General features: G+C 41.5%; 1 protein-coding gene across 2 annotated transcripts in view; it reads left to right on the top strand.

Annotated features, from left to right (window-relative positions):
* The window catches only part of ARPP21 (cAMP regulated phosphoprotein 21), a 213,669-nt gene that overhangs the window by 112,915 nt on the left and 83,245 nt on the right, over positions 1 to 17,509 (top strand). For both annotated transcript variants that reach the window (XM_074150269.1, XM_074150270.1), the window contains exons 8-10: positions 50 to 128; positions 1,454 to 1,513; positions 3,103 to 3,243. In XM_074150269.1, coding sequence (XP_074006370.1) covers positions 50 to 128; positions 1,454 to 1,513; positions 3,103 to 3,243 — 280 coding nt within the window. The remainder of the gene's footprint in view (positions 1 to 49; positions 129 to 1,453; positions 1,514 to 3,102; positions 3,244 to 17,509) is intronic.

Raw genomic sequence — 17,509 nt, 5'->3', positions numbered from 1 at the left:
GTTCAGATGAAATAAATGAGGGGTGTGTGTGTTTGTTTTTCTCTTTCAGATTGCAGTCAAGAGTATACAGACTCAACAGGCATAGATTTGCATGAGTTTCTCATTAACACGTTAAAGAATAACCCCAGGTAGGTATTTTCTGCATTAGAGCTGGCGCTCCTGAAATTATAGCTGGCCATCTCTGAGTTCCCGTAAATGTATCCTGTGTTTTATTGGTTCTGGAGATAGTTATGAGGGGAAAACGTAAAGGAGGTAGGCTGTTGATGGAGCAAAAAGCTGTAAAAAGTCATCAACTTCTATCCCCCTGTCCGATCACCCATTGCTTAATTTCATTTTCAGTGACACATGGTCTTTGTTGCTACCTTCCTGCGTATAACTGTACATGATTTTAGCAGGAATATATTATAACTATTGCAGTTGGAGATTTGTATAGGAATATAAAGTAGCTTTCTTTTGGCAGTGGTGTGCACAATTAAAATCCTGTGTACAGTCCCAAATTCTGCTCTCCATATTCCCATAGTTTTCATTTGGAGCAGCGAGCTGGTTTTAACATCAAATTTGCCTCTGAATGCCTAAGGAAGGGTCTGTACCATTTTTACATGTTGCGATTTTCAGCATTCGTTTCAACTGAATCCATTAAATGGGTACCATGTAGCTCTGCAGTTATCGGAGAACTAGGAATAATAGGGCACCTAACAGCTTGCATGATCTCTTGTATAGGTGACATAAGGTCCTTGAACTGTTTTGTCTGTGCAAAATGAGAAAGTTCAAAAGAGCTAAGGAGTGATGGGACTCGTGTCAACCTTACAAAAAATGTACATGTGGGAACGTGCTGGGGAAATTTTTGAGTGTTTCTGGGTGGGGGGAAGGAACATTCGAAACCTTCCAGCTGAAAACGGAGCATTTTGACTGAGAAATGCTGTGACGTTGCCTCCTGGGAGCCGCAGTTCAAAGGTGGTGTTCTCCATTGTGCTCTCTCTAACTAGATGAGATGTGCCCAGTCTTCTCGCCTGCAGATCAATGCCTTGTGGAAGATGTGTCTCAGACAAAATGTTGAAAATTTCTGTGGTAGCAGGTCTCGTCATGAAAGATCTAGCTTAGCTGGAAATCTCATTTTCCATCAAAAAGGGGGAAAAGAGACCAAAGAGACTGTAGCAGTCAGAGTCTTTCTCTACGCAAGGCGTTGATCACTGCCTGGTGTGGCTGAAAGACCTCTCAGACCATACTTGAGCTCAAGGAACAGCTAAACCTGTCACGTTATGTCAGCGAATGTGCAGCAAAGCAGGCCACAATCTTCTCCAGATCCACCAGGGAAAAGCATGTTTCATTTTTAATCGAGATGGCTGACAACACTTGCAAAATTGCCTTGCAAACATTGATGTTACTCCTTTTTTTCATCTAAAATGTCTGCTGGTAGTTGATGCTACAAATCCTTGCATTTTCTTTTTGACAGGGACAGAATGATACTCTTGAAAATGGAACAGGAAATTATTGATTTTATTAGCGACAACAAGTAAGTCGAGTTCCCCCACTTGGTTCTTAAGTCACGCCTGCCTGTAGCAATGTGAGCTGAGCGAGGGATACGCTCAGATGGACCACAGGGCTCCTGAGCGCTTTTACTCGCACGCTGCAAGACCAGGCTTTTATTTCCTGACACGTGGTGGTGTGGCTTGAAATACGGTAGATGCAAATGAAAACCTTTAGCTTCTCGGTACGTCATAATTTTTTCAGCGGCTTCCACTGGCTCCACTTGTTTAGGCCCAGAAATATAAGTAAAGCTTTCAGTGCAGAGGATGATCAAATACGCTACCTTGAGGGTTTCCCTGGGTGCTCTGTCACTCTAATGCATTGGAAAATAGAACTGACCTTGGGTGGAAGGGACCTGGGGGTGTTGGTGGACAGCCGGCTTAACGTGAGCCAGCAGTGTGCCCAGGTGGCCAAGAAGGCCAAGGGCATCCTGGCCTGTGTCAGGAACAGCGTGGCCAGCAGGAGCAGGGCAGTGATGGTGCCTCTGGACTGGGCCCTGGTGAGGCCTCACCTTGAGTGCTGTGTTCAGTTCTGGGCCCCTCACTACAGGAAGGACATTGAGCTGCTGGAGCGTGTCCAGAGGAGAGCCACCAAGCTGGTGAGGGGTCTGGAGAACAAGTCATACGAGGAGAGGCTGAGGGAACTGGGCATGTTTAGTTTGGAGAAGAGGAGGCTGAGGGGGGACCTCATTGCCCTCTCCAACTCCCTGAAAGGAGGGTGTAGAGAGGTGGGTGTTGGCCTCTTCTCCCAAGGGAATCATGACAGGAGCAGAGGAAATGGTGTAAAGTTGTGTCAGGGGAGGTTTAGATTAGATATTGGGAAGAATGACTTTACTGAGAGGGTGTTCAGGCACTGGAACAGCCTGCCCAAGGAGGTGGTGGAGTCGCCATCCCTGGAGGTATTTAAGAAACGTGTAGACATGGCACTTCAGGGCATGCTCTAGTGCCCGAGATTGTAGGGGGTTTTGTGTGTGTTTATGGTTGGACTTGGTGATCTCAGAGGTCCTTTCCAACCATGACAGTTCTGTGATTCTTGCTACCACTATGCTCTTTGTAGTAAAAGGTTTCTGCAGCTTTAAAAAATAGAGAGTCAGAATAGGAGCAGAGGAAGAAATTATGCTGACAGGAAACAAACATTTTTTGTCAGTAAGAGAGGAAAAAAAGGAGTATTTACCAACCTAGGTCCTTCCAGCGTCACCCGACATCTGGCCTTTGGGAGAAAGGCAGAAAGCTCTTGCCAGTGTCTCAGCAAATCTGCAGGATGGTTTGTGTGAGGAGCATGAGTGTGTGTCAGGTTTGGGGACAAGTTCTTCCCAATATATAGAATATTCAGTTGATACCATGAAGCGTGAGCTTGGTTTGTCCCAATGAAGCGCGTGGAAATACGCTTATTAAAAACTCAAAATGTAATTCTTTTCTCGTCTGCCTTTTTTTAGCAAACACTTGTAAATGCACAAAGGAGAAGTGTTCAGTTAGATTTCTGTCCACTGAACTATCAAATGTATTGCTGTTTTCATTTCATTATAGCTCAGAGGGAAATGTAATTATCAATGCACTTTTGTTTTCCTTTTTCCAGTAATCACTATAAAAAGTTCCCTCAGATGTCGTCATATCAGAGGATGTTAGTGCACAGGGTGGCAGCTTACTTTGGAATGGATCACAACGTGGATCAGACTGGAAAATCTGTAATTATCAACAAGACCAGCAATACAAGAATGTAAGCAGCAACACTGTTGTGTTTTTCCTTGTTCCCTTTCACAAAAGCTGGTTTGTACCATGACTGCGTTCCGTATTTTATATATATATATTTTATTTGTGTTTTTTTTGTAGCAAGAATGAGTGCTTGGGGCGGGAGGGGAGGACAGGGCTAGCACGGTGAGGTTATTTGAAGATATAAAGAAGCGTAAGGAGAAATCAACCCCATTTTTCTCTTGCAAGAAACTTAACACAGTATGTTGGAATGTTACTTTCCCTGACATCTTAGTGCCACTACTTTGCTACAGAAATGAGCTTGTTGCTTTACATGTCACCTGATACCGTATGGCTATATTCCTAAATAACCCCAACATACTTGGAAGATTGCCTCTTCCCTTGTTCTGGCTCTCCCTGCTTCAAGAGTAATTTTCTGCCCAACCCGATTATTTAGGATTTAGTTCCCCTCCACCATCTGCCACCATTCGTTTCCTTTTTCCTCCTCTTTTCCCCTCCTTGTTCCGCTTTATTTTCTCTTCAGATCTCATCATTTGACCGCAGAGATTTTGTGGGATATAAATTCCTTCTGATGGTTCAAATGCATTGCAAAATTCCTGGCAGGTTAAACTTGTGCTGGCATGCTTTATGCTCTCCCCCATGAACCTGTATGAAGCAGGCAAAAGCTCGTTATAAGTTCCCTGGCTAATTCAGCAAAGATGCAGTCATGCATCCTTGCCTAATCAGCATCACTTGTTCTGCTGAGTGCCACGTGTGTATTAACCGTCATGGAACTGTAGCCTTCCTCTGCCTCTTTACCTACGAACAACATAATGAAGAGGAAGTAATTACAACTGGGTAATGAAGTTTTGGTATCTGGTGTTGGAACAGGAAGGCCCTATTTGAAAATTGTGTACTTCCTGTATTCAGTTAGGAGGAGAAATAAAACCATTTATTTCATTTACATATACAGTAGTTAGGTCATTTACTGAGATGGAGTTGCAGAGAGTTGGGGTTTTTTTTACTGTTATTAGGTTCTCCTGTAGAAGACTAGAGGGGCTACCTAATTTTGCAGCATCAAAATCTGAGCCAAACACATTGGTATTTGTTATTTCACTGAGCCCTAAAAATCTTCTGTGTGAGAAGTAAGCTTAAGATCATGGACGATTTATTTTAGATCCTTTTCATGGGCTGTTCCTGAGATACTTGGACATCTGTAAAACAACACATAGACATTAATGTTTTTAAGGGGTTGAATAAAGCAGTTTGAATAAAACAGTCTGATTTTCAGAAGTGAGCAGACTTACAGTAGCTCAATAAAACTAACATTCAGGCTGCTGAAGCTTGGCCTCAGGGTTGGTAATACCTGCCCCTGTGCAAGGTCTGTGTTTGGGTATGAATAGGAAAAAGCTGGGTATGCGGCAAACTGGTGTTCGTTTTTGAGCTGTAAATGCGAAAACAAATAATTAGTCTCCTCTTAAACAAAACACAATCAATCACATTTAAATGCTTTTTAGGCATTCCCCTCTCTTTACAGTTCTCCCTTTTCCCTTCACATCTGCGTCACCTCTGTAGTACACCAGCTGCTACAGATCTTTCCTCACAGCATTGCCTTCTCCTGGTTGACTTTATAATGTGATGGTATCACATTAATATCTGATAACGCCTTGCTCGACGGTGTGGCTGTGCATCGCAGAGGTGGGATGGCACTGGAAGTGCCGTTGGAAATGCTTGCGTGGTGCTTCTGGAGAGGACACTGAGGTCTTCTTCAAAAGTCAGGACTTCATCCGAGTGCTCTGGTGGAGCTGTGGTGGGAATGACCAAGCAAGGCTGTTTACCAGGCATGAACTGACATCCTTGTGTGTGAGCTCAGCGGGCTGGATGTAGCAGGGGTATAATGGATGGAATGACCCTTTCAGCTGTGGTCTTACAAGCTGGAGGTGAGGTACAGAGCCAGACAAATTGGTTCTGACACCGTTCCTGGGTAGATCTTCCAGAAATAAACACAGGGCTTTTCCCTTCTGTTGACTGGGAGTACAGCTGTTTTGTAAGCACCACACAAACTGCAGATTTTTTTCTCTTCTGCAGCGATTTAGCGATAGGGAGCTGCATTGTAAGGAGCTCGTATGGCATCATGGTGCTTCCAGTGTGTTATTCACATTATTTCGATACTGCTGTAGAATAAAACCTTGTAGAAGTAGCCCTTTCTTTTCATACCTGGAGGAGATGGCACATTTCGTTTTGTTTTTTAAATGTCCCTGGCTCTGACAGAAAGTAGATTGTCATTGTCCAGCATGAATAAGGGCTGATGAGATTTTATTATCCGCAGCAAATACTGCGTGAGCTCCACATCTGAAAGCTTCCAGTGTGATTTCGTGTGTTCTGCATTTCAGTACTCTCAGAGGAGACAATTTGGTGCGGTTCAGAATCAACACCAAATACTGGGAATGTGTTGACTCTATTAATTACTACTTGGAAAGTATCCAGAATACCGGAGAATCTGGAGAGCGGCTGAAATGCTGTTCAGTGTGGTTATGCTGTGCCGTAAGCCCGGGCTTTGATAGTTTTATGTGAATTTATGGAGAGGCCCTGTAGATGGATATTCTGAAGATTTGCATTTTGACAATAAAGTATCTCTTTATGGCATATGGTTTCCAAAGTACTTCAGCTGCCTACTGCGGAGAGGGAAGAATATTCTTGCATATTCAAGAATTCATGAATTCTGCAGACTTCAGTCTGTGTGTGCATGTTTGGGAAGAGCATACGACTCTGCAGAGTTGCCCCTGTGGCCTTGAATAAGCGCCATGTGGCTTATCTTTCTGGCTCATGTCCCATCTCCGGTCACACTTGCAGGCGAGTCGTTCCCTGGCTCCAGGCAGCGAGTTGCATTTATTCGGTTCAGCAGAGACCTCTTGTGCTCGCTGCCCACGGGTGCTTGGAGGCACAAGTCTCAGGAGAGTTAACAGCTTTGAGATGAGTGGGCTGGTTGGGAGAATTTGGTAACAACCCTACCGTAGAAGTACCATGGTACTGAGTAGGGTCTGTCAAACAGGGGACTAAGGTATGAACGGAGTGGAAGAGGGCATTTCAGTTCTTTGATCAATTGTCTGTCTTAGGGCAACACGTATCCGCTTCTGTGTACCCGTGCCTATAAAAAAATACCTGCTTTTTCTAGGGCTTGGAATTTGAGAAGGTGCTTATTGAAGAGTTTGCACAGCTGGAAGGAGGGCTGGGGCTTGTCTGGTCAACCATGCTGCTTTACCAGAGAAGTGAAGATGATGGTAAAAACGCGCTAGGACTTGAATCTCTCTGGGATTTACAGTCCTGGAGTTCTAGTGAACTGTTGGTGAGGTCTCTCTTAAAAATACAATCAGACCACAATGACAGTTTTGCAGCCTGAAGACTATTTGTGATGAGGAGCTTAATCTAAGGTGCCCTTTTTTTAAAATTTTATTGGAATGTGAACCAGTCATACTGTTCTTGAAGCTTTTTTATGAGATGAAATTTTAAAACACAGAGGTGATCTCAAATGTCACCAAAACTACCCAAATGTTTGTTAAGCCTCATAAAGTTAAGTCTCTGTACACTAGCTCTTATTATGGAATAGTGGATTTTTAAAAAAAATTATCTTCCCTTATGATTTTTGAAATTAAGACTAGGTTAAAAACAACAACTTTGAAAAATAAATATCATTTTTCATGGTCTCATATCTTACAAAGCCCTGTCTAACTAAATTGTCGAACTTTAAAAAAATCTTAGCAGCATACCTGAGAAATGTTGATCAGAAAATGAGGGAGGTTTTTTCCTGCTGTTTTGGTTTTAGAGTCAAAGAGTTCAACTACTACTTAAAATGGGAAGTCTGCTTTGAAACTGCTCTTGTGTCACCATTCTAGTGTATGTTTGTGTATATTGTCATTGTGTCTGCTTGTCATCTGTCTAAAGATATGCTGAAATGTATAGGGAACTAGGCAGTGAAATGTGATATAAACAGAAGTTTGGAATTGAGGCAATGTGTTAGGGCATCCCAAATTGGAGCAAAAAACACGTGCCACCTTCTATTCCATATATTCCTCCTAATTCCTATCAAACAACTGGAAGTACTTCAGAGCTTTTTGCAGAGCTGTTTGTATTATTACACATACCAGTTCAATCAGTTTCATTCATTTGGTTATCTTGTAGGTAGGAGGAGAAAAGTAGGGGAAGTATGTTTGGTGTGCTTGGGAAATGAGAAGGGGTTTCATCTGGTTGAGATCATTGTCATTGTGACAGGTATGTCTGTACCACAGCCCACACATGCATTAGTGTACATTTTTATATAAGCGTGAGTGGCAGGGCTCATCAGAATTGAGAAGGTGGAGTGCTTAGAATATGTAATGATTGTATTTAGACATTTTCATACATCCTGAAGGCGTAACATACCTATTACAAACTTTATACCACTACTCACATCTTCAGTTATGACTAAGTTGTTTTTTTTTTTCAAGAGCATCATGAGTTATGATCCTTGTAATACTTGTTTTTCTTCTTACTCTAATATGTAAATGTTAATATACTGTTGGCCCAGTCTGAAGGTTTTTTGGTGCCTTTGAGATGCATGAAAAACTTCGGGCAATACTTAGATGTTATGTGTATTACAGGGATTCCTTATAATCTAGGGTTGAACTGTATCAGCAAGAGGAGCCATAATGTACAGTATGTACTTTGAATAACCTACAAGATCTTCATAGTTATGACATACAATTTGAGTTATTCTGTCTCCTCTGTGTGAGGATGGTCTGAATCACAAGCAGAGAAGAAAAGTTCTTATTAGGTTTCTATTGTGTATACGCCGAGTGATCTTGTTGCAGATAACATCTATGCCAGTAGAGATGGGCTGTGCCAGTTTCACTAGCATAAGATAAGAATCTGAACTTTGGTACAGGATCTGGCAGACATGTCAGTAAAATGGCATACGCTGAACATTGATGATTTCAATGAGGAAGAGTTTCTAGAAATTCTTTTTTTTTTTTTTTTTTTACCCTAAGTGGAAGTGCCAAGAAGACTTCTTGAGATGCCAAATGTTACAGCCTTTGGAGCATGCAGAATAGTATGCCTTTCCCCTTGACTGAATAAAATATTCAGTGTAAATGACTTCAATTTCTTTAAGCAGTTGTTTGCTGATGGGACATTTTCCACATGCAGTTGGTAACGACTCTCTTTTAGGTATATCGGAGTAGTTACAACTGTGTACCTGAATGCATATATCTTATTTTTTGTAAAATCTCAGAGCAATTCAATGTTTGCCAGAGAGTTTGGAGCACAGTTTGGGATTTTTCCCCCCCATCATAACACGGAACGGTTATCTGGCAAATAGTTTGCTATATGGTATTGTATCTGCATTTAAGCACCGTATGCTATCCTTGATTATCATATATGTACACAAAGTAAGGGTCTCATGAGAGCAGAATCACTCTTAAGAGCCACATGAGGCAGAAAAACATATGTGAACACCGTTATTTCTGGTTTTATTTGTTTTCCTTGGAGTCTTGCATTGCTTTTCTTCAAGGGACTGTCCACTCCATTTCTCTGTTTCCTGGTGTAGTTACCTTTTTCCCATCTTCGCTACAGAATAGTTGCTCCTTGACTGCTAAGAAATAAGCAGAAACTGGGGATATTTATAGTTTCCCTCTGGTTTACGTTTGCTGTTGCCCAATTAGTATACGTGTCATATGTTACAAATGTGTGGAGAAATATAAGGGTGCGTAGTGGATGTATGCAACTAAAATGGAAAAAAAAGCCCTGTGTAACTGGGAAATAACACTCTAATTGTCTGAGACGTGACATTTTGTTCCAGTTTAAGCTGAACTAATACATTATGCAACTAAGAATTTAGTAGGAACATAATAAAGCAATAACGTATAATAACGATAAGCTGATGTAGCTACACACGTAGCTTTGAAGTAACAATTTATGTTGGGTTTCACAGATTTTATTTCTTGAGATTTTCGTACAAATATAATCTGTTTATTTCAATCTGTGGTTAAATTAGGAATGCGATTAGAATAAAAACATTTTTCAGTGCCATAGTAATGATGCTGAGGATGCCAGAGCCCAGTGCCCCAGTAGTCATTGCCATGATGCTCTAGGTTTTAACCTTTAGCTCCTATTTGGCTTTCCCTGCTGCAGCCCGGAGCTGGGCAGCACGTCCCTGCATGCCGAGCAGGAGAAGGCTTTCACATCTGAGAAGGAATGGAGAACTTCCTGAAAAATGCTTCAGAGAAACATTAAGGGGGAATTAGATGTTTCACACTGAGGTTCAGGAAGTGTTTGCCTCCAGCAGTGCCTAAGCCTCCTCGTGCACTGCAATGCCTCGGCTTTTTATTGCAGGAGAGACACCTGACATGGAGGAATTGCTTTTCTTTTATCCAGTCACGTGGCAATTGGAGAATTAATTCAGGGTGTACGTATGTTAGTAAGCGCTAGGCATTTTAGCAATATCTTAATGTTATGCTACAGGCATTTGTTTCAGACATACAGTTGCCACTGTTCCACTAAATGCATTAACTTGAGGTGTGCACATTCATTGTTTCACTGTTTGAGGCTCATCTGGAAGAGACTGAGCTTTTTTTTCTCCAAGTCTCTTTTTTTTTTTTTTTTTAAATTTTAATTTTTTTCTTTATTTTGATGATACTTGAATCAGGAGAGTCTTTTTTTCTGAGCAGGTATTCTCTCATTTTAGTCACGTACCTGTTTTGCATGAAAGATACAGAAGAAAAAAAAATAAAATACTTGGTACGCTTGAGGTTGAGCTGAATATGATCCTTAAATAGTGGCTTCATTCTTACTTCGGTCAGTGTAAGGCATATACTGGACCCATGGAAATGACTTTGTAAATGAGATGTTAGAGTTAATGAACCAGTTCTAATAGTTCCAATATTAAATTTTCTTCTAATGTAATTTATCAAAACTAAATTGTTTGTAATTAAGGTGGACATGTACTTTACAGCTGTTTTATACTCTAATGAAATATTAGTTAAGCATTAATCAGAGGACATCTATGGTATTTTGCTTTCTTTTTTTTTTTTTTTTTTCTTTTTTTTAATTCTTGCAGTCACACCACTGAATAGTGTAAGTTTTGATAAATGCAGAAGGTTACCATCGCCCGGTCTGCGTGGGAAGATGGGAGGTTACCCAGGTAGAGGGGGCTATGGAATAGCAAGTAGGTAATTTGGTTGAGGGAAGGTCTTCCTCGCATGAGTAATTAACCAGTGTCTCTGTGTGCTTGTCTGAGCTGTAGCAGGAAAAGTGCCTGTTAATCAAGCTGCTGTTGGGTCATTTATACTTTCAAATCACCGAAGGCAGATCTGGAAATCTGAAATGGCCCCTGTGCTTTCCTCAGGGATAACTATATGTCAGTAGTAGGTGAAATGATGTCTTTAAATCTGGGCGTTTCAGAAATAAGGTGCTGATATATGAGCAAGTGAATTTTAGAGGTGTTCCAAATTATTTTTAGTAATTGCCTTTTACGCTTCTGTGGCCTGCCTCGTGTTTAATGTAGGAAATATGATCACTAGAAATGCAAAAAGTATTCTGAATTTTGAGATATTTGTGTTTTTCATAAGCAAAGTCAGTCGCTTCTGTTCCCTGTTTCCAAGGTAGCCTTGCGAGGCTGTCTCTGACAGGTTATTAAAAACCGGTGCTCTTCTTCAGGCCAGTGATTGTTCACGGGATGACCTCTGTGATCCATGAGTCTTCTTCCTGGAGATGAGAGAAATGTTCATGGCCTGAAGTAGAAGTAAGCACAAGAATTTGTTATGGTATTAATTGGTATGCATGGGGCATTTGAAGAGGACTAATGGTTTCTTCATTACATGGTCGGATTTTGGACATCTTGCCTTCGTTGGTAGTGTTCAAATCTCGAGTTTGCTTCATTTTTCTTTCTTTCTTCCTTGTTAATTTTTGAACTTCTAAGATAGAAAAATGTAGTTTTAAATAGATCACAGCAGTTATGCAACACTGTGATTTTCCAGTCACTTAGAGTATGTCACATCCTTAAAATCAATTATTAATGAATTCCGTAATAAACTATGCTACCACTTACAAGCCTCTACTTGCTGGAAATAAATTGGCACCGTGCAAAATGTTCAGTCTCAATAGACATCCTGAATATCAAGAACTAAATCCAATGCAGGGGAGTGGGAGCGGGAGAAGCAGGTCCCTCGGGTACAGAGATAACCCTAATTTGATCATAGGAGGACATTTTGAAGCTCAGAAAATGGTCCCTGTCAGAGACAGGGCTTTACACTTCAGCCCCGTGTAGCGGAAAAGCCAGTACCTCAGTGTGCCCTTAGCCTGCTGACTTATCCCCTGAGTTCAGAGGTACATTCCTGTGTTCTGGCCTCAAAATACTGGGCCAAATACTGAAGCCTGTACTTAGGCAGACTGTTGGCCTGTCAACCTGTACTATGTTTTTGCATCCACAGATTAAAATGGGATGACTTTCTGGAGTTAAGCTTTAGGAAAGCTTGTGAGGATGTTGAGTTTTGCTATGATACCTCAACGGCAGATGAGGTTCTTTAAGTACTGTATGCTCTGAAAGCCTTCAGGATCTGGCCGTCTGCTTGGTTCTCACACGGAATAACTTGGCATGGAAGAGATTTGGTGTACATCATCTCTGTCCATCGTACAGCCTTCATACAGCCTTAGGGCAACGAAGCTGGTGAGGGGTCTGGAGAACAAGTCTTATGAGGAGAGGCTGAGGGAGCTGGGGATGTTCAGCCTGCAGAAAAGGAGGCTGAGGGGAGACCTTCTCGCTCTCTCCAACTCCCTGAAAGGAGGGTGTAGCCAGGGGGGGTCGGTCTCTTCTCCCAAGTCCCAGGCCATAGGACAAGAGGAAATGGCCTCAAGTTGCGCCAGGGGAGGTTCAGATTGGATATTAGGAGAAATGTTTCCACAGAAAGGGTTATTGCACATTGGACTGGGCTGCCCAGGGCAGTGGTTGAGGCCCCATCCCTGGAGGTATTTCAAAGCCGGGTTGACATAGTGCTTAGAGACATGGTTTAGTGATGGTTTTTATCAGAGTTTGGTTGATGGTTGGATTAGATGATCTGAAAGGTTCCTTCCAACCTGGACAATTCTATGATTCAGCTTCACCATTGTTTTCATAACAGGAAACGCTGCTGGTGCCAGCCCCACTGAAATCGTGCTGCTGGGGTGCTGGGTCTAGCATCTTCAAGGGTGGGCGAGAGTGACAGAGTGAACCTCGCTCTCTCTGAACGAAAAGCCCAGGGGGATGTCGTTTCCACGTACCATTTCTGGCTCTGCCTTTTGGTCCTCCCGGGCTGATCTGCAACCCCAGTTAGAGGGAAGAAAGCCTGTCAAAATGACTTGTGACTTTTCACATCCTTGTTGTTTAGTAATAAATACAGAGCATGTTTAGAGTCCAGATGCTGTTCTGAAAAAAAACACATTAAAGAATATAGACCCTTTAACCAGGAAAAATGTAGCATTTGGTATTTGAGGTTTTTTTTTTTCCCCTGTGCTGCAGGGAAGGCGGCACCTTGAAGGAGCTGTCTTTTACAGGGTTGATTTTTTTAAAAAATGGCTTTCAGTATGCTTTTATCATCGTAACAGAAGCTGTTAGTGACTCATAGCATAAAAGCAGCAATCTGTTAATGAGGCATTTACCTTTAAATGCTTGAAATGCCATCTTGAGTGGTTTTAATACTTAAGTTGTTATAACTGCACTGTACTTTAACAATTATCTGTATTTAAATTCTGACTATGACTTTTTGAAACGCTGTTTTAGCATCCATCAGCCGAAATACATGAAGGCTATTTGAAGGCTGTAATTCTGGGCCCTCATTCTTGAAAAATGTTGTTCTGAGAGAATTTAATCAAATAATTTAACCTGTTGGGTTGGAATTCTGCCTTTCGTCATTAAGTTGGGGCCTCCTGGTGATGATGATATTTGCTTCCAAGTTCCGTAAGTTCTTGAACTCTCAGAATATATTCTCATGCCTTCGTGATCAAAACAGTCAATCGTACTGCAGATATTAGGGTTTTGGCCCCCAAGGTAAAGCAAAGAAACAGGAATGCTCACGTAGTTTTGCTGTGGTGGCAATGCAGAGCCCTGTGAGAGCCTCCAGCACAAAACCAAAAAAAAGCACAGCAGGCAGATGTAGTAGATATTCACAAACTAGCAAAGCAAGAAAGGCCACCATACTGTGTCACAGCGTGCCCTCAAAATAGAGGCAAACACGATGTTGGGCTGAGCAGTCGGTTTAATTAAAAACAAGGGCGAATAACAAGAAAAAAGACCATCAGAACACCTGCATCAGAGTGCCCTGAATCTTCTCAAGTCCTCTGAATCCTGCCGCCAGCAGCGCTTCCCCCCTGCTCTCACCATCCCCTTGCTCTCCTGGTGGCATCCTTGTGGAAGAATATTAAGAATGTTTTGTGGGTTATTCATTTTGTTTCCCATATGGTGGTTCTGTGGCTAGCCAGGGGTGGTTTTTTGCCTGTTCCTGACCCTACTTGTCTTTCACGTTGTGTTGCCACTCAATCAGAAGAGGAATATTAACATGCTAACCCCCGTTACGTGCATTAAATGAACGTTGCATTGCAAATGCAAAGTTCTTTTTACTCATTTTTTTTTTTTAGACTCTGCACACCGCAGCAGTCTCCACTTTTGAACTCCCTTTCCTATATTGCGTTCCTACAGACAGCTGCTTCGCTGCTACCTGTGAGGCTTTTGCAGATGATTTGCTAGATTTTTACATCTTTTACCTCATTTTTTTTGCAGATGTGCTAGATTTTTAGCTACATCAGGCGCTGTACTGGCAAGCCCATCTTTTCCACACATGGTGAAGCTGCTGCTGCTTTTGAAAGGCCTCTTACAACAGCCTGTGCGCTGTGGTGCTGTCAGAAGTATATGCCTCATAATAAAGATTTACGTGCTGTGTGTAAGTCAGCCCCGACAATCCCAGACCGTGTGTGTGCTCTGCTGATACAGGGACTGAGTCTTCAGAACTGTATCGTTCAAAGCTCACGCTTGTCTCTTTTTCCATCTGTCCGTTTGGTGTGGTGTCTGTGTTTCCTGTTTCTCGGCCAGTTATTTCAGAGCTAACTAACTTATTTTTAAATGAGTGCAGATTTCCCCCCCCCCACCCTCAAGTATTTCGTTTCTTATGTCCCATGCAAATAGATGTCTATGAAACTGCATTAATTGCCTCTAAACATGCAGATGCAAGGAAATGCCCCGTGACTTCCTTACTCCGTGTATCCTGATAGCTATTACCACTGTGCAGTATGTTTTTAAAATATGTAATTTGATTAAATAGTGAATACCTGGTTAAGGTACTTTGGGTTTGGGTGTTTGGCTTTTTTTTTATTACTGCTTACAACGGTTGACTTGGAATGAAACGCATTAAATGAGCACGTCAAGGGGAATCCTCCTTAAAGAGTCCATGTAAAAAATTATGCCTGAGGGACAAACTCTTGTTTTCTGTCATACTGAGATAAATTGAGAGGAACTCTACTGAAGTGAATGGAAGTAGCTCACATTAAAATTGCCATAATGATACTAGAAAAAAAAAAATCCTATAATGGATGTTGCTATCAAAATCTTAACTTTTTTTTTTTCTTTTCTAACACACAAGAAGTGTTCTGCTTATTCCAGCTTTACCATTTCTAAAATACAGGCTTTGTTGTAAGGAATGAGTCCAGAAAAGTGTCTTTTATTGGGCCTTTGCTTAAGTAAGGTATAAGTAACTATAAAATGAGAATAGTAAATGATAATGACCAACTTGTGAAACAAAAAGCACGCACAAAAAACATCTAAAAGAGGTGATGATGGAGCTTTGTCCTTCTGTAGATTTGTTACTATATATGTGACTTCATGTTTCCCAAAATGACAGCATGGTTAAGGTTGGAAGGGACTTCTGGAGGTCATCTTGTCTGAACCCCTGCTCAAGCAGGGCGACGGGGAGCCAGTTGCCCAGGACAATGCCCAGATGGCTTTTGAATATCTCCAAGGTTGGAGACTCCACCACTTCTCTGGGCAACCTGTGCCAGTGCTCTGTCACCCTCACAGTGAAAGTATTTCAGGCACAGAAATAAGAATCTTGACATGACTGTTACAGTGATCTCCCAACACAAAAATAAGGCTGAAAGAGTTGAAAAGATCATTGGATGCAGGAGAAGGAGCACAGCCATTAGAAATGGAGTTGGTTCCCTGCAGGTATCCTGCTGGCACCTACCTGAACAGCGTGGTGCTGCCTTGCTGGGCAGGATGGGGAGGAGAGGCTGATCCCGGGGTGAGAAGGGCTGCACGGCAAAGAGCACTGACTTACTCCGAGATCCAGTTTCTCTTAAACATTCTTAGCACCTGATCAAAAGCTTTACAGGGAAGGAGGAAATGTGCCGTGTATTTTCTTCTGAAACACGTTTGCCAGAAAGATGACTAACCGAGCGGCCTGACAACTTTTAGGAATTAAATGAGTTCAGAGGCAATTGTGTTGCCCAGGGAGGTGGTGGAGTCACCATCCCTGGAGGTATTTAAGAAACGTGTAGACATGGCTCTTCAGGGCATGCTCTAGTGCCCGAGATTGTTGGTTTGTGGTGGGGTGTTGTGTGTGAGGTTGTGGGTGTGGGGTTTAGTTGGTGGGTGCTTTTTTTTGTTTTGTTTGGTTTGGTTTTTTTGTTTTGTTTTGTTTTGTTTGCTTGTTTGTTTGTTTTTGTGCGTTGTGTTTTTTTTTGTTTGTTTGTTTTTTTAATGTGGTTGGACTCGATGATCTCAAAGGTCCCTTCCAACCACTAAGATTCTGTGATTCTGTATTTTTGTTAAGTTGTGTTTTTAGGGCACAGATGTTTTGCTTCCACCCATACTGTCAAGCAATAAAAATTTGGATGATCAAAAGGTTATATTAAATAAAAACAAAACAAGCAAACAAACTTTGCATTTTTTTTTAGCCTGTTGTAGTTTCCCCCTCCTTGTGTCTTGGTTTCTGAGCCCTTAAGGTATAATTGGGTCATACTTTCTGGTTTTCTCAATACAGACCTCAAGCTGCAAAAATTCCTATTGACTTAAAAGGGAATTGGTATTTCTTCCTTAAGCATTTTGGAGTTAGCGGGGTTTGAGGTTCTCAAGTGATCTGCTGATTCCATAAGTTATGGGGGCTAAACGAAATAATGAACATCATACCTGTGGGCAGCACTCTTTATAAGCCTGCATTTGTGTGTCTTTTCTTGGGGGCTGTTGTTAGCATGTGGATGGATGTACTGTGTGGCCACCAACAATAGGATACGTATTGTATGTTGTTTTCTTTGGGTTTTTTTGGAGAAGATCCCTATATAGTTAGAGTACTCGAGTTAGTGATAAGCTCTTTAGAAGTACTCAATGTCGGCTGTGCAAATCCCGTTTTTACCACTTAAACTGAAGTGTGGTTAGGGTTTGGAGGTATAAATTAGAGTAACCAGTGTGGTAATAGTAAATAAGTTCCTGATTTTCCATGGGTTTAAGATAGTAATTGCAAACCATGCTTTGACTTGAGTAAGATCTTAATTTATGCCACTATAGAAAATAAGCTTGATGAATTCACTCCCTTATATGCATGAACAGAATTTCTTACAGTATCGTACAGATTCTACTACTGACAGCATCAGGGCTAAAAAAGCTTAGAAGAAAAGTAAATGTGGTCGTTACTCATTTAGGACTTACATGAGAGGAATTCACTGTATCTGCTGTACTTACTGTACTTACATACTCTGTTAGTATATTGATGGTATACTGCATCTTTCTCAAAATTATTTTCTTCCATTTTCCAGCAGTTGATTCACCTGCAAATTCATAAAACAATTTAACAGATTTCCCCAGAAAACCCCAGTGGTTCATGCTTCCTTTTAGCAAATGCATTATACAATTAAAGGGGACTTTAATTGTCCCCTAAATAAAGGGGACAGATCTGTGAATGGGGAACTTGCACTGACTTCCATCAGAGGGCCAGACCCAAATCTTTGCAGAATCAACCTCTTTTCTACCCAGATAGAGCATTTGGTTCCACTTACTAGTTTTAAGCTTAGTTTGCCATCTATATCCTACTAATAATGTATTTTTGCAATGGATGTTAAAAAAGAAAATGCAGTAAGCAGCATTGACAAAAGATACCCAAAACCCTATATGCAAATATTGCTGGATTCTGATATCTCCTTTAAAATAGCTCTTCATTTCATCTCAACTGAATGTCCTTTTCTGATTTTGAACATTTGAGCACTTACTGAGGGGGGTCTGTAGGCTGACGTGCCTGAAGATACCC

The sequence above is a fragment of the Numenius arquata genome, chromosome 7 (assembly GCF_964106895.1).
Source record: "Numenius arquata chromosome 7, bNumArq3.hap1.1, whole genome shotgun sequence".
Lineage (NCBI taxonomy): Eukaryota > Metazoa > Chordata > Aves > Charadriiformes > Scolopacidae > Numenius > Numenius arquata.
The sequence above is the reverse complement of the archived record's forward strand: the minus strand, read 5'-3'. Positions and strand labels throughout refer to the sequence as shown.